The 18,687-nt window shown below is 42.1% G+C and overlaps 1 protein-coding gene across 1 annotated transcript; it reads left to right on the top strand.

The window, feature by feature from the left end:
- Window positions 1-3,793: 3,793 nt before the first annotated feature.
- Window positions 3,794-7,438, top strand: gper1 (G protein-coupled estrogen receptor 1). Its single transcript, XM_023816573.2, has 3 exons — window positions 3,794-3,860; window positions 5,477-5,628; window positions 5,819-7,438. Exon 3 carries the CDS (start codon window positions 5,871-5,873, stop codon window positions 6,978-6,980), a length of 1,110 nt encoding a protein of 369 aa, XP_023672341.1. The 5' UTR covers window positions 3,794-3,860; window positions 5,477-5,628; window positions 5,819-5,870; the 3' UTR covers window positions 6,981-7,438.
- Window positions 7,439-18,687: the final 11,249 nt, after the last annotated feature.

Consider the following 18,687-nt stretch of genomic DNA (forward strand, 5'->3'; position numbering starts at 1 on the left):
CTTGTCAAGTATCCATGCAGTTTATTTTCAGGCAATGGATGAATGAGTTTCTTCAGTGTATTTAGGTATGAGGATTACTACTGGATTACTTCCTTACTTAATATCACATGCAATATTTGTGCACTATTTTCTTCAATTCAGACAGTTTAAATATTTCCTAAACTGAGCTTTTAGATCTTTGACTAATAATACAAAAAAATACATAATAAAAATATGTGGTAAATGTCTTCTTTTGCGAAACAAAATGAAAATTGAGCAGTGAAATGTTTCAGCAACAGCATGTTTGTCAATGCTGGTTTTAAACACCGACCAACAAGCTTATTTTCAACAGCTACCCCTCCAGTGAGGCTGCTGCTCCAGTTGAACATAGAGTGTTGCGCATAAATTCAAACACACACAGCATTAGGGCAGGATTCAACCCAGAAGATGTAAGGCAACAGTGCTACCACCTAAACTTCCATTCTGTCATCATGAGTGCTTGCCACGTATCTCCTAAGACATTGTGGCTAGCTCATAAGTAGACATGCAAAAAGGATGCAAACTGCACCTCGACAAACACAGACAGACAGGCTGCCAGACGGTAAATCTTTAAAATATTACTAATGCACCATATTTAAGGCAAGGAGAAAGTCCTTTGAGTTGAGCTGAGTTGATCTTGAACTATCTGAAATTACCTTGACCATCAGCGATCTTACACTGGTAGCTGGGTTCCTTCCATAAGTCCACATAACCTTCACTGTAATCTTATTTAATAAAGACTGGACATTTCTGAGCGAAGGGCGATGCTTCTTTCACAGGATCGTCATGATTGCTCACATTTAGGCTTCTTCTAAAACTGCCTCTAAAACAAAACTGTGAAAGACATCAAACCACATTCAATAATTTAGGTTTATAAATGCATAATGTACTGTGCTATAGCAAACACCTACTCATTCCAATGCCAGTAACCCTGAACTGGTTATCGTTGATAGAAGACGAATGGTTGGAAATCATTCAAACGGATTCATTAAAGTAGAGTAAATGTAAACACTTTTAAACTGGTTTTCTGTTTTCCTTACTGCGTATGGGTCATCTAGCCTTCTGCCCAAGTTAATGTAGTCCAGCCTAGTCTATAATTTTAATCTGAAGTGCCCTTCTGTGAGCAAGTTTCATTGCTAAATTCAAAGCCCACTTAGAAAAATGTCAAGTGATACGCTTCCTGTGGATGCTGATAAGTACTGGGTCACATGTCTGCGGCTTCTGTTCCTACGACTGCCTCAGTCTAAGGCCATTTTCTTTTTGCAGTCCAAAAACATGCAGTTAGCGTGCTAGCCTCTCTGCCTCGTCACGGGGGTGATTGTGGGTGTACTTGCTAGCCTCTCTGCCTCGTCACGGGGGTGATTGTGGGTGTACTTGCTAGCCTCTCTGCCTCGTCACGGGGTGGTTGTGGGTGTACTTGCTAGCCTCTCTGCCTCGTCACGGGGGTGATTGTGGGTGTACTTGCTAGCCTCTCTGCCTCGTCACGGGGTGGTTGTGGGTGTACTTGCTAGCCTCTCTGCCTCGTCACGGGGGTGATTGTGGGTGTACTTGCTAGCCTCTCTGCCTCGTCACGGGGTGGTTGTGGGTGTACTTGCTAGCATCTCTGCCTCGTCACGGGGGTGATTGTGGGTGTACTTGCTAGCCTCTCTGCCTCGTCACGGGGGTGGTTGTGGGTGTACTTGCTAGCCTCTCTGCCTCGTCACGGGGTGATTGTGGGTGTACTTGCTAGCCTCTCTGCCTCGTCACGGGGTGATTGTGGGTGTACTTGCTAGCCTCTCTGCCTCGTCACGGGGTGGTTGTGGGTGTACTTGCTAGCCTCTCTGCCTCGTCACGGGGTGGTTGTGGGTGTACATGCTAGCCTCTCTGCCTCGTCAGAGGGGGTGATTGTGGGTGTTCTTGCTAGCCTCTCTGCCTCGTCACGGGGGTGATTGTGGGTGTACTTGCTAGCCTCTCTGCCTCGTCACGGGGGTGATTGTGGGTGTACTTGCTAGCCTCTCTGCCTCGTCACGGGGGTGATTGTGGGTGTACTTGCTAGCCTCTCTGCCTCGTCACGGGGGTGATTGTGGGTGTTCTTGCTAGCCTGTCTGCCTCGTCACAGGGGGTGATTGTGGGTGTACTTGCTAGCCTCTCTGCCTCGTCACGGGGGTGATTGTGGGTGTACTTGCTAGCCTGTCTGCCTCGTCACGGGGGTGATTGTGGGTGTACTTGCTAGCCTCTCTACCTCGTCACGGGGGTGATTGTGGGTGTACTTGCTAGCCTGTCTGCCTCGTCACAGGGGGTGATTGTGGGTGTACTTGCTAGCCTCTCTGCCTCGTCACGGGGGTGATTGTGGGTGTACTTGCTAGCCTGTCTGCCTCGTCACGGGGGTGATTGTGGGTGTTCTTGCTAGCCTGTCTGCCTCGTCACGGGGGTGATTGTGGGTGTACTTGCTAGCCTGTCTGCCTCGTCACGGGGGTGATTGTGGGTGTTCTTGCTAGCCTGTCTGCCTCGTCACAGGGGGTGATTGTGGGTGTACGTGTCCCACGCTGGACTGGAGGTGTCCTCTACTGGTACCCTGTGTTAGGCACCGGTTCACCTGTCCAAATAAGCACTTATGGAAGACGGATAATCAACCATTAAAAGCTTGTTTCTCCTGTTATCAGCCCACATTATATTCTCAGCTTCAGCTGAGTACCTCACATGTGCAGCTCAGATGTCCAACTGAGCACATTCAAGACAATCCAGGCAGTATAGAATAACACACAACTTCAACCCATTTCAAACAATTGGGATTTTTTTGTTTATTCCTATTCCTGTTCTTTTCTCATATACCTAAATACATCGTATATGTAATATTTACGCTGCAGTTTGCCTTGTATACCATATAACAAAAAGTCGAAAAGCACAGTTAGATAATTAGGCCAATTCTGTATGACCAGTAAAAGCAAAATGGAATCTCCATATTCTCAAAAAATAAAACAGACATCTCTGTTCCAGGATAATATTCTATAATTGTACTTTACTTTTAGCTCAGTGTAAATCTTTACCCTGAACATTTTTGCAGAGGAGCCTCGATCTGTCATGCAAGGCGATTTTACTTCAATACACTTCTACACTCCAGTTGCACTCATTTGCTTTAATAGCAATCAAGACCAATAACTTACACTTTTCCTGTTTGACGTGTTCCAGGCTTACAGTAAATGGGTGGATTAAAGATCTTAATATCGTTTTCCTTTAAACAAACAATAAATATATTATGGCTGATCAGTGGTTAGCATAGCAACCTCACACCTCAAGGGTTGTGGGTTCAGTTCTCATTACTAGCACTGTGTGTGGAGCTGCACATTCCTCTTTGTACTGCTGTTTCTGCCCACAGTCCAATTACATACCGTTAGATGACATATATATCGGTCTATATAATCAGTACGGATTCAGTAATTGTATAAGGAAACCATATTTGCTTAAAATAGATTTCCTAACAATGCACACACAGACACACACACACACACACGTGTAAACGAATTCCACAATAGTGGAAAAAATGCACGCGTGTCATTGCAAACATGACTGCCATTACCCTTCACTGACCTCCCTTGAAAGCTGTGGTTTAGCCCTGCGCTACACATTCAGTCCCGCATCTGAAAGATGCCATTAGGCTTAAAATTGCTGATATGCTTTGTTTTGTGTGTCTTTCTCCTTTTTGTTATCCCCGCTGAACTGCACGCTCCGTAAACACTGATGGGATGACTTTGCGAAGTATTGCAGTCCTGCGCTCTGTTCCCTTACTGGGCGCTGTAGTTAGTGCGGATTTGCGAAGACGCGAAATCGGTGGAAATTTGACGGGACAGAGGGACTAGACGCAGGTAGGGCGAATAGGGCAGCTTTGTGGATCGATGTTATTATCACGCTAATTAAATGCTTTATATTGTCTTTCAGGCTACAAACAACAAATTCCTTATAAAGGCTGTAAGGTTTTAGAAAAATCTGACGAAACGCTTTGTAAAACTCGTTTGAAGGAAATAGATTTAATAAAGTTTATTAATATTGCCTGTTTACAAAACAAAAGGAGTAATTATAGATACATTAGATCACGCGTCGTTACCATAACCAATAAAAGTTATTAAACAAAAAGGACATGGGCAATGATATTATTTCTCTAAAATCCGCATACATTCGTTCGATAGAAACTGTCTCAAACACTATTCCTTACAATGTAGACTGTCTTTGTCATTTAAAAATACAGCAATATACTGTAGAATAACTGCAATTAATAACCGGCGCGTAACGAACACGGTTATGATTAAATTCTTCATAAGTGAACTGGAAAAACTTAGTATAAAAAGTTAAACATGAGCTATCTGTAATGGGAACGGGTGAGATATAATTCTTAAAGGATCCAGAAACTATTTATTTCTGACTAATTCATACTGACTGATTGATACATTTGGCGATTAAAAAAATTATAATAAAAAAGTGACATTTATTATGGTAAAGCGAGATGTTACTTCGGACATTGTAGAGTGACATAGAAAGCTGAAGAGAAAATGGCTTAGTCACTGTTATACTGTCTTTTTATACATGTGTTTTAACTCCGACAAGACATGCAAATGTAATTAATCATGACACTTAATGAGGTTCTAACCCTCATGTCATTTAAAAAGCGTATTTAGGTGTGACCGTGACGCGGGATTGAAAGAGGATTTCAGCAGCCCTGTTCAATGCATCTGTTTAAGCTCCCGCCTTGCATTTTAAAACTGACAGCCACCTTACCATCACCTAGCTGAAATAATAAGATATAATAACTGGATGTAAGAAACCTATCACCCCCCCCCCCCCACACACACACACACACACACACACACACACATACATACACACACGTGCCTGGAATTTAGTGTAATTCTATCATTTCTATGAACTTTATAAATGAATTAGAACTTCTTTTATTTAAACATGTGTGTGACTGAGAGGCTTCAATGAAGCTGTAGATGATTTATCATAGAATGTAAGCATGGGCGTAAATAACCGGAGTTGGGGGGTTGTAATTCCCCCCAAAAATCAAAACCAGCCAATATAGCCCCCCCCCCCCAAATAATCACAAAATGGTTGGAGACCTCTACTCCCCCACACACACACCCACGAATGTTCAACCCAAAGTTACACCCTTGAATGTAAGGGTAGGGCTGGCATATAAACACTCGCATTGTCACATGAGTCTGTTGTGATTCCCTCACCTGAGCCCTGTGCTCTTAGACTACAGGAGAAGAACTGGCTGGAGCACAGTGCTAGAAGCTCGACCTCATAACGCTATTCACTTAACACTAGAATATAATATATTATAGGAGGCCTGTTACCTGAAATTATATACTGAAAGTACCTCAAGTGGCAACAAAGGCTTCCAGACAGGCAATGCAAATGTACACAAAGGCACCTAATAGACTTTTTAGATAATGACCTTTTGCTCCTATTTCCTTTCCAGCTCAGGTGTCGCACTGTTAGCATCAGCAGCTGTGGCTCTGAATTAACATGCTAATGGCCGAGCCTGAAGAAGCCAGCGCTCGTAGCGGCACTCGCAGAAAGCCAAGTGTCCAAATGGCGGAAAAGAGTACCTGAGGACATCATCCAGGTCACGTGAGTCCCTACAGATAAGAGCGGCATGATTAAACCCTAGATGTCCTTCTTTCTGGATTGCTCTGTCCAGCTCATTTTCTATCAAGTGATGGGCTGTAGTCTAATTAAGAGATTGATTAAGTGATAAACAAAGCAGAGGTATAAATAATTCAACAATGTGAACACCACTTAGACGAGGAACCCTGTTTAGCTAAAGGACTGGGGTTTTTCACGGCGGCAAGATGTAGCGGCGGCTACCGGACATGCTACCTGCCATTCAGGGCATGCGAGCCCAAGAAATGATCAGCATGGAAGCGTGGCCATCGTCTCTCATTCAGATTCACGAGAACAACACAGAGAAACTCAACGCTTCCTCGAGCTTCAATACAACTGGTTTGGCAAAGACTTCAGACACGTACCAGTTCTACATCATCAGCCTGTTCCTCTCTTGCCTGTACACCATCTTCCTCTTTCCCATCGGCTTCATCGGTAATATACTCATCCTAGTGGTTAACCTAAATCACCGGGACAAAATGACCATCCCAGACCTGTACTTCGTAAATCTGGCGGTGGCCGACCTCATCCTAGTGGCAGACTCCCTGATCGAGGTCTTCAACCTGAATGAAAAGTACTACGACATTGCTATCCTCTGCACCTTTATGTCCCTCTTCCTCCAGGTCAACATGTACAGCAGCATCTTCTTCCTGACATGGATGAGCTTTGACCGCTATGTGGCCCTGGCCAGCACCATGAGCCGCTGCCCCCTTAGGACGATGCAGCACGCTAAGGTCAGCTGTAGCCTCATCTGGATGGCCTCCCTTCTGGCCACACTGCTGCCCTTCACCATAGTGCAGACTCAGCACACGGGAGAGGTGCACTTTTGCTTTGCGAACGTCTTTGAGATCCAGTGGCTTGAAGTGACCATCGGATTCCTGGTACCCTTCTCCATCATTGGGCTGTGCTACTCCCTGATCGTACGCATCCTCATGCGGGCACAGAAGCACCGAGGCCTCTGGCCTCGCAGGCAGAAGGCCCTGCGCATGATTGTAGTCGTCGTCCTCGTCTTCTTCATCTGCTGGCTCCCTGAGAATGTCTTCATCAGCATCCAGCTGTTGCAGGGCACCGCCGACCCCCTGCGTCGTAGTGCTGCCACCCTTTGGCATGACTACCCCCTCACCGGCCACGTCGTCAACCTGGCTGCCTTCTCCAACAGTTGCCTCAACCCCATCATCTACAGCTTCCTGGGGGAGACCTTCCGAGACAAACTGAGGCTCTTCATAAAACAAAAGGCCAGCTGGTCTATGTTCTACCGCTTCTGCCAGCACACTTTGGATTTACGCATTCCTGTTAGAAGCGAAGTCTCAGAGGTTTAGGGGACGCTGTGGAGCTAAGGCAAGAAAGCGCGACATGAAGCCAGCAAGATCCTTTTTAGAGCATCAAAGTCCGACACTTGTGAATGATCCAAACTATGCTTTTCTCAGTTTTTATAAGACGTATATAAATTAATAGGACAAGCCAAGAACCATAAATTGGGATTGGTTTTCAGGAACTGGGTTTATACACCAAAAGGGGGTTTTGAGGAATAAAACAGGAACAAAGGAACAAAATAGAATAGACATCGGAGGACTTGTAGTTTCGTTTTACCAATGCAATCATACTGCACTGTGTAGGTAAGCAAAAGCAATTTACTACAATGAACACTTGGATAACAAATTCTAATTTCCACTCAGAGCTAGAGGTTTTTTTATTATTATTATTTTTGTTTCCCCTGCTTATCAGTATGCACCAAATATCTTTTGTTCTGAAGACAATAAACGGCTTTGGTAAGAAATTGTTATTTGAAAGTGTTATTGCTGATCTTCTACTGTTTACTCAAACTTTGTCGTCCACTTTGACTAAAACTGGCAGGATGTAAATGTGAGTAAACAGGATCCCTGTCAGTCACAAATGGGAGCATAATACAGTGTTAAGACCATATGTCTTACATTGACTGTTATGTAACAAGAAATGCTTTAACTGTAACACAACATAGACCAAGAAATACAGTCACATTAACAAAGTTCTTCAACATATAAATGAGCTGTTTAAAAAAAAATGTATATCAATACATGGCACTTTAAATGACAACAGACGTACCATAATGGCCCAGGATTTTGAAAATGGTCACGCACAACAATAATAATAATAACGTGTATTCAGCAAAATGATAACAGTAGCTTGTTTGTTATTTATTTATAGTTATTTTCAAATTTAAAGGTTTTCTATTGAACATTGATCCCAATAAAGTGCTTAATTTAAATGTTAATCTATTTATTGCAGAAGAAATAAATCTGGCCATATAATTATCAATATATAATTATTAGACTGAGTATTTTATCCCGCCTGAGAAATATTTGATAAGAGTCACTGTTAGAGCAAATAAACTAACAAATGTCTTACAATCAAAATATTCACTCGTAAAATCAAAGATATAGAAAATAAAAATGTCTTAGTTCAATATACACTCACCTAAAGGATTATTAGGAACACCTGTTCAATTTCTCATTAATGCAATTATCTAATCAACCAATCACATGGCAGTTGCTTCAATGCATTCAGGGGTGTGGTCCTGGTCAAGACAATCTCCTGAACTCCAAACTGAATGTCAGAATGGGAAAGAAAGGTGATTTAAGCCATTTTGAGCGTGGCATGGTTGTTGGTGCCAGACGGGCCAGTCTGAGTATTTCACAATCTGCTCAGTTACTGGGATTTTCACGCACAACCATTTCTAGGGTTTACAAAGAATGGTGTGCAAAGGGAAAAACATCCAGTATGCGGCAGTCCTGTGGGCGAAAATGCCTTGTTGATGCTAGAGGTCAGAGGAGAATGGGCCGACTGATTCAAGCTGATAGAAGAGCAACTTTGACTGAAATAACCACTCGTTACAACCGAGGTATGCAGCAAAGCATTTGTGAAGCCACAACACGCACAACCTTGAGGCGGATGGGCTACAACAGCAGAAGACCCCACCGGGTATCACTCATCTCCACTACAAATACGAAAAAGAGGCTACAATTTGCACGAGCTCACCAAAATTGGACAGTTGAAGACTGGAAAAATGTTGCCTGGTCTGATGAGTCTCGATTTCTGTTGAGACATTCAAATGGTAGAGTCAGAATTTGGCGTAAACAGAATGAGAACATGGATCCATCATGCCTTGTTACCACTGTGCAGGCTGGTGGTGGTGGTGTAATGGTGTGGGGGATGTTTTCTTGGCACACTTTAGGCCCCTTAGTGCCAATTGGGCATCGTTTAAATGCCACGGCCTACCTGAGCATTGTTTCTGACCATGTCCATCCCTTTATGACCACCATGTACCCATCCTCTGATGGCTACTTCCAGCAGGATAATGCAGCATGTCACAAAGCTCGAATCATTTCAAATTGGTTTCTTGAACATGACAATGAGTTCACTGTACTACAATGGCCCCCACAGTCACCAGATCTCAACCCAATAGAGCATCTTTGGGATGTGGTGTAACGGGAGCTTCGTGCCCTGGAGGTGCATCCCACAAATCTCCATCAACTGCAAGATGCTATCCTATCAATATGGGCCAACATTTCTAAAGAATGCTTTCAGCACCTTGTTGAATCAATGCCACGTAGAATTAAGGCAGTTCTGAAGGCGAAAGGGGGTCAAACACCGTATTAGTATGGTGTTCCTAATAATCCTTTAGGTGAGTGTATCTGAATATGCAGTCAAAATAACTTTTACTCATTATATATGATCAGTGAGAGAATGTTAAATTACTGACTACTGGGTAATTGGGATGACTCCGGAACTGCTAGCTGACTATCGGTACTTATACAATAGATGTAGTATATTAAGGAAGTTAATCTTAGATATTCAAATGCTTTAACCAGACACTGCACAAGACAAAACACATAGGTAACCATGGAAGTGACCACCGTTCCTTATTAATATCCCGTACAATGAAAAATCCAGACTTTGCTGAATTTTATCGTATTTGTGGTGCAACTATGTATCAACGCATTTGTTATTTGTGTTCCTGATATTATGAAAATACAGGACATTCTATAACTGCATGTCGACACTCCATGTTGAGAGTATGTTTGATTTAAAAATAAGAATAATAATTTGTTGAAATTTTTCTTATCATTATTATCCTTGAGCCACACCGTAATCAAGCTAGCTGTCATTAAGCTGGATATCTATATATGTCTATAAAATGACTAGTTGTGCAAGATACACAATATCTGTGCAATATCTATATGAAAGTCATTGCATTGTGTATTGTACATTGTGTCTGAACCTATTCCAAATGGCCGGCTTAGACTTTATTTTCCATGCCGGATGAACAAAAGTAAAATGCAGGAACAATGGCATTCAAAATCTCACCCATGGGATCTGCATGATTTTCCATTTTTTCCCCAGAATGCATTAGTCACAGTGTAAGTAACCGCTGGCGTGATTGGTTGAGGGACAGAGACCTCATAAGCAGGACGAAGGTGCAGGGGAGCAGGATTTAAATGACACACCTTTTAAATGGAGAAAAATAACACAGAATGAGTATGAAGATCCTTTACAAACACACCAAAAACCATCATAGCAACAACACTTACATTAACACAAAAAAGAAGTGGTTCCAAGTGAAATTAATATGTGTGCCCCTTTATTTCCACAGCATGACCTGTTTGTCTCCAGATACAGTTAGTTTGCTACCTGGCCTTAAATGTGAATGTAATATTTAACTCAGCCACTGAGTATTTGTTTCCAGTTCTTAAGATTACAAAATGTTTTTTCCAAAGATGAATAAAAACAAAGTTCATAGTTTATTGAATTTTATATTGTCAGATGTTTCAATAAAGCATTTTTCAGCTTCATCGTGTTTGCACAATGCACTGCTTTTTGTTGAAAACCATTTGATAACAACAAATTATTTTTTCATCTTTGTTTTCAAGTTATGCTTAACATATAACACTGGTGGCTTATATGAAAGCAACATGACCAACAGGCAGACAGTAGGCAGTTTGACAGACAAATTTCTGCAACTGGATTTGAATATAAATGCGAACAGCAATACGGCTGTTATTTATGCCTGTTTCATTCCTGCTGAATTACCACATAATAAACGACAGGCGTGAAACAGTCTGAACTGTGCCAGTGGTTTGTTTTTATTTTTCGTTTGAGCAGAAATGAGAATCTATTTTTTATGATATAATGTTATTTTACAAGTTTGATCAATTTTTTAACTTAAAAGAATACATTGCTCTTTGGTTTTGCAACCTTCCAATGTTTTTTAAAAAAAACTGCAAAATGTTGTGAAATATTGACATTTCCAGATGTTACCATATGATTTTGTATAATATTGTGTCTTTACAGATAGCATTGACTCTCCCTGCCGGCCCCAGGAGAATGGGCCCCCCCTTTGAGTCTGGTCCCTCCCAAAGTTTCTTCCTTCTAGGGAGTATTTCCTTGCCACTGTCGCCTATGGCTTACTCACTGGGGGCTTTGGGTGGGGATGCTGTAAAGCACTTTGGGACAATGTAATGTTGTGAAAACGCGCTATACAAAAAATAAATTTGTTTGTTGCTGTTGTCATTGTAGATAGTGGATAAATATAATATTATATTATTATAAAGCTATAAATAAAAATATGAACAAAGCTGGATTCACCTCTCTATATAGGCTGAGATATCAAGTACATCGCAAAGGTTTCTAGGTTAATGTTGAACAACATCAACATTCCAGCAACTCTAAGACATGCTTAGTGTTAGGAGTGTTACGAAATAATGCTGTTCACTGCTGATAACAGCCATCTGGATTCTCTGCGGCTGTTTATTCTGTTTGCTTTGAAATGTATATCTTTGGTCATCTCAGTTCCTTAGACCTGTGTGTTTTTACTGTTTTAACTTTCTACATACTGACATAGGTGGTTGGTTTCACTTTTTATTCAGGTGGAATATCCATCCATCATCCATTCATCATCTACTGTATCGTCCATTCATCCATCCATCATCCAAGCAGTTCTCCTGCTCAGGGTCATGGATTTTGGCAGCGGACGGCACAAGGCAGCAACTCTGGATGGGATGTCTTTTACTTTATATTTTTACTTCATACCAGGGGTGGCCAATCTTATCCGCAAAGGGCCGGTGTGTGTGCAGGTTTTTGGGGTAACCTTTAGCTCCAAACCTAGGTGTGAGGACTCAGCCAATCAGTCCTCTAATTAGTGATCTAATTAGGGAGTTTCAGCAAAAACCCACATAAACAGCGGCCCATTCTAGATAAGATTGTCCACCCCTGCTTTATATACACAGAAAAGTTACGCACCCAGAAGTAATGGTCCATTTTGGATGTAATTTGGTACACGTGCAAACCAGCGATGGCTATGTAGATGACTGGATTTATATGGAGCTGGCATAACGCCCGTCCACACAGGGCACGTGTGTCTAAGGACTGCCTGCGTCATGTTGAGCTCCTCCTGTGGCCAGCCAGGTCCCCCGATCTTTCCCCAATCGAACATGTGTGGGATCAGCTCAGACGTCAACTCAGACCCAGAGCCAATCTGCAGGATCTCGAGGGCCAGTTACAACAGCTGTGGGCCGACTTGCCCCAAGAGAAGATACAACGGCTGTACGACTCCCTTCTGCACCATATCGATGTGTGCATCCAGGCCCGGGGGGGGCACACCCTATAACATGGGACCAGCAGTCTGTCTATGCAGCCAACTACGTTATCTGTTTGATCCGATATTATATTTGTTGCCATACAGTCACATGACCTTTCACTTTATTTTTCATTTCATTGTCACCATTCTGTCTGGGTGCTTCACTTTTTTTGTAACTGAATGTATTTATTACACTTTCATTTCCATAAATAACTTTCAAATGTCCATCTATTTTCCAAAAGCGTGTATTCAGCTCAGTGTTCAGGTGAGCTTGCTCTGTATCCAAGGCACTGGGCACACACTCACAAACTCTATACGTCACGGGGCACACACTCACAAACTCTATACGTCACGGGGCACACACTCACAAACTCTATACGTCACGGGGCACACACTCACAAACTCTATACGTCACTGGGCACACACTCACAAACTCTATACGTCACGGGGCACACACTCACAAACTCTATACGTCACGGGGCACACACTCACAAACTCTATACGTCACTGGGCACACACTCACAAACTCTATACGTCACGGGGCACACACTCACAAACTCTATACGTCACGGGGCACACACTCACAAACTCTATACGTCACGGGGCACACACTCACAAACTCTATACGTCACGGGGCACACACTCACAAACTCTATACGTCACTGGGCACACACTCACAAACTCTATACGTCACGGGGCACACACTCACAAACTCTATACGTCACTGGGCACACACTCACAAACTCTATACGTCACGGGGCACACACTCACAAACTCTATACGTCACGGGGCACACACTCACAAACTCTATACGTCACGGGGCACACACTCACAAACTCTATACGTCACGGGGCACACACTCACAAACTCTATACGTCACTGGGCACACACTCACAAACTCTATACGTCACTGGGCACACACTCACAAACTCTATACGTCACGGGGCACACACTCACAAACTCTATACGTCACGGGGCACACACTCACAAACTCTATACGTCACGGGGCACACACTCACAAACTCTATACGTCACGGGGCACACACTCACAAACTCTATACGTCACGGGGCACACACTCACAAACTCATGCCCAGGGGGAAATTTAGGGACACTAAGTTACTTAAACTACATGTTTTTCTATCAGCGAGGGGAAATTAATCAACATAAGCCACCATATTTCTATGATTATGTGAGCAGCAAGTTACCATCAGCCCGCGTAGAAACACATGTATCAGCGTGTACCATGTGAGGGTAAGATTCGGTCTGGCATGTACTGTGTCTCCTAGAACTGTGTCTCCCAGAACCATGTCTCCTGGAACCGTGTCTCCTAGAACTGTGTCTCCCAGAACCATGTCTCCTAGAATAGACTTAAGACTTCCCACAGCAGTGTGCTGGATGAATATTTATGGAACGCTGATGGATAGATTATGTGGGTTTGGGGGGAAATAGCCAGCAGTCATCTTGGGGAGGGGGGTGTTTTCTTTGTGGTCCCCCCTAAAATGGCAGTTTTCCTTTCCTGTGAGTTTGTTGTCTCTTGTCACTCCCATCTACCCAATCTATGTTGCCCTGGAAACAGAATTCCTGCAAATACAGATCCTGTCCACATGTGGCTCGATTCACTCTCACGGGCAGAAACCTATAGTATCGTATTACTAAACCTCAATTTGCATTTAGTTACACTTTTCATACTTTGAACTCTGCTACATTGTTAACGTTTGATCTGATTTACCAGTCAATGTTCCCAATACAGAATTTACACAAGAAAGTCCATTTTCAGCATGCATATACAAATACACATTTGCAGGCTGAAGCATTACTATGGACTGTATTCTGACGGTTATGCTATCAGATATAGTCCTATTTCATTTAGATCTGTCTGGCACTGGGCACTATTACCCAGATAATTATCACTTATCTGTCATAAGCGGCTGTCACTGCCAGCCAGCCTAGCTAACAGAAAGAAAGGCTGGATTTTTGGCTCTGGGCCTGTGATCGTTTTTGGGGGAGAGTATGTGAAGTGGCGAAAAAGCTGAACTTTTTCGGGAGACGAAGGCTCAAGAAGAGAAAGGAAAAAGCCTTTTATTGTGGAAAAAGCCCCCAAAGTTTCTAGGCTGAGAACAGCCTGGGAGGTAGGATGCATGAGTGCTGGGTGTCAAGGCCTGTTTTCTGTTGTTTTTATTATTATTTTCCACTTGCTGCCCCTCTCCCCAGCATGCTAAGGTAAAGCTGGGTGTGGCGATGCTGGGGGCTCGACACGGTGAGGCCAGAACCATTGTGTCTGACTGCGGAGCAGGAATTTGATGCCTGAGAGACCAACACCTGCTTTTCTTGGCAAATTGTTAGTTTAAGTGCAAAAAGTACAAATGACACTAAATCCCTATAACCTGAGAGATTCCTGTGAGCTTACTGAGAAGCCTTTTGATCACAGAGTATGGTCTGAGCATACATGCTGAACGTTTAAATGGAGAGAAAGATAGGCTGATGCACCATTTCTCCATTGTTGTGTGAAACTGACATGTACAACATCTTTGAATTTTTATACCTTGAAATGACATTGTATATCACCAAACCAAAAACTGATTGAATGAATGCCAGATTTTAATACAATTTAATATAATTTTTATTATGATACCGGTAAGTCCAGCAACTATTGTTTCATACACTGTATAGCATCTAGGAAAGATATATTTTGGATGTTTCAAGATTTAAAAATGCATTTCACTGGACCAGCATTTATGTTCAAAATACATGGCATCCTGTTTTTTTATCAAATTATTTTAATAATTTATTTTCACAATACCCCCACAACCCTGCATTGTGTGGCTGGAGAAGACTGGATAGATTTTCACAGTAAGTAATATTTCCATAGACAGCTGGGACAGACCTCTGATGATAATGCATTTTTGCAATGTCAGGTTATTTCACTAAAGTATTGAGTGTCTTTACTTAATCGTATAATGGGGAAGTCTGTAATCCTATCAAAGCAACAAAATAAATTATTCCACAAGCAGAATTCTCAGTATACACACAGCAGACATTGGCTTGCGTAGGACCCTCGAGAGAATGGAATGAGTGACAGAACACAATGACCGTATACAGTCATTCCAATTAGTTCTGGTTTCCTAATGTACACAGCAGACAGACAGTGAGGAACTAGAATTACTTCATGCCTGATTAAACTTACCTGATACTTAGACTGGAACACATTGGCAGTCACTCAGTTGTCTAGCCTCCATAAACGAAACATCAGTCTGAAATGGGTCAGTAAAGGAATCACAATAAGACACATTTGCAGGATTATCATGCTTTATACCATGCTTACTACCATGCTTTACACAATGCTTACTACCATGCTTTATACCATGTTTACTGTCATGCTTTATACCATGCTTACTACCATGCTTTATACCATGTTTACTACCATGCTTTATACCATGCTTACTACCATGCTTTATACTATGCTTTATACCATGTTTACTACCTGTCGCAATTATCAATTAATTGCCTGATCGCGATAGTTTGAGCTGACCGCGATCATTTTTTGGATAATTGTCATAATCGTTATTTATACCTATAAATTGAAATGTTTTTACTCACTATTTAATAGTCTTTGCAGTACAGTTTTGGATTTGTGCTTGTATCTTCTTTTTCTCATTCGGTTACTCCCGTTTGATTGGTTTGATTAATGACGTCTTTTCCGTACGCTGCTATTTAGCCGCGCACCGTCCCACTCTAGCAGAGTAAACGGCTTCACAGACCAAACGCGGCGCGCAATGCGCTGCGCTCTGAAATCCATTATTTCCTAAGGCTTGCGCGGCGCAAGGACGGTTTCGCGCTGCGCCGAGCAAAGCGCAAGCGCAGCGCCAGAGCGGTACCGCGCGCCGCTCACGGAGCTTGTGCGAGCACCGTGGTCAAAGTTGAATTTTGTTGAACTTTGATCACTGCTCGCTGTGACGCATTGTCGCGCGATCAATAGAAACAAGGCAAAACTTTGACAAGCAATATGAATTACCAGGCAAAACTTACATGTCCAAAACTGCAATCCCCAATTTATACAACCAACTAAAGGATGAGGTTCTCTAGGATTTAAAAGAAATCGGAATCTGCCTAGCCAGTAATGAGCATGATCGGTTATGTGTGAAAAGGATATTGACTGTTGTATTGTCATGATAGGTTTGGTAATTATTACTGGTTACTGACTGTTTCTGCCTTTTTATATGTTATATATAAGGTTCAAAGTGAATAAACAGGGTTTCTTCATAAGGTGTATGCGTATTATTAAACTATGAATATGTTCACTTTATACAACGAACAGGAAAAAGACAATTAAATCGTTAATCGCAATTATTTTTATGACAATTAATCGTCAGTTAAAATTTCATGATCGTGACAGCCCTACTACCATGCTTACTACCATGCTTTATACAATGCTTATTACCATGCTTTGTACCATGCTTACTACCATGCTTTATACTATGCTTTATACCATGTTTACTACCATGCTTTATACCATGCTTATTACCATGCTTTATACTATGCTTTATACTATGCTTTATACTATGCTTTATACCATGCTTTATACTATGCTTATTACCATGCTTTATACCATGCTTTATACTATGCTTTATACCGGCACACCCATCAAGACTCCTGTTCCTATGTCACTACAAACAAAGAAAAAAAAACAGCTGATCCTTCTCCACATTTCTGTTGTTTCTTCACATTTGTTTTATTTTCTACAGTCAAACTTCCAAAATTAATGGGGAAAAATCACATTCATTCTCTTTGTGTGAAAACGCCTAAAAACAGAATCAAAATGTCACATTCTGCACAAATTGGTATATAGCAACTTTTATCAGCAAACCTCAAAAACGAGGGAATCCCCTTTGCAGCTTGAACAGAATGTCAGTATGCTACAGTCTATATGCTATACTTACATTGCAGAACCTGAGCTGTGTTTCACTGCAGCAAAATTAGCATTTTTCTGCTGTACAGAATGACACATACTTTAAGTAGGCTGGGATGTCATGGCTGCTCCGGCCTATTGCCTATCGCCAGCATGCTGTCAGTTTCCAGCAGACACAGATACTGCACCCCCCAGGCACGCAAGTACTCTAGCAGAGCACATTGGGGAACAGCAACCTGCAAATAAAGCAAAGCAGTCCAGCAGCGGGTGCTTTGTTCCTTGTTATTCCAGATACAAGATAAAACAGTCTCATTTTCTCCTGTATCAGCAAACTTATGTCAGGGATGACATGTGAGAAGTCTGTTATCCTGCACGTCATCTCACCTTCATCCAGCTGATCTTCTGTCTTTATTTTCAAACTGCAGCACCAGCAAATCCAAAAAAAAAAATGAAATTTCATGTGAAAGTAAGAAATAAACATTTAAATCCAAGGAGTGTACAACAGGTTAAAAGGCTTTACTAAAACATCAAATAGGTCTAGGTGTATTATGCAATATATTAGTCAGAACATATATACTTACACATACACACACACACACACACATATATATATATATGAAATAAAAAGCAGTGTAAGCTACTTTAAAAGCATCACAACTCTGTAATATTTATGCATTTAATTTTTTTATGATTCGTTTACACATTGGACAAGGTTTTGCACTACAGACGAATGGTTTATAGTTTCTGAAATATTGTTAAATGGTCGAGAACATAACCATAAAATGTACCATCTCCTAGCATTGTAGCTGGTGACATGAAGCTAAAGAGCCGTATGCATTGTGTGTAGAGGTTTTGAAAAATAACTGTATTTTTAAAGCACCAGTATTAGTGGATTATCAAGATACTTGCATGAACATCACAAAATATACTTGATTCAGAGTGTGGAAAAAGTGTTGAATCTTCCTGAATGTGTATGTTATGTTTACATTAGTTTAGCAGATATGATTACGGATCAGAGAGCAGGGGTTTGTCAGCTGCCCTAGAGCAGGTTAAGGGCTTCACTCAGGGGCCCAGTTGTGATGTCATTACAGTAGGCATGGGATTGGAGCCCACAACCTTCACAGACACAGCATCCTCACCCACAGAGCCACGCACTGCCACCATGAATTCACGCAGTTCCTTTCTTTGCTAAAACGATGACTGGTAATAAGTCTGTGTTGAGGTAAAGACAATTCAGCGGTTGCCTCTGGAGTGGATTAAAATGTGAGCTGGGTGACCGTAGGGCGAGACATGGTCAGCATGCGGTGAAGCTCTGATCACTATTTGTGGAAAAAGCAGCTGGGTGCAGGAGAGGTGCGGCCTGGGAACGATGCAAGAGGGAAAACCGTCGACTGTTATTCCAGCTGAGGCATCCTAGCCTGGGAAATTAGTGTTGTTCAAAAAAACAGGAAAAATGAGGGAACTGGGGAAAATGTCAGCTCTGCTCTAGATCTTGTACATGCTGAT

The sequence above is a fragment of the Paramormyrops kingsleyae genome, chromosome 22 (assembly GCF_048594095.1).
Source record: "Paramormyrops kingsleyae isolate MSU_618 chromosome 22, PKINGS_0.4, whole genome shotgun sequence".
NCBI lineage: Eukaryota > Metazoa > Chordata > Actinopteri > Osteoglossiformes > Mormyridae > Paramormyrops > Paramormyrops kingsleyae.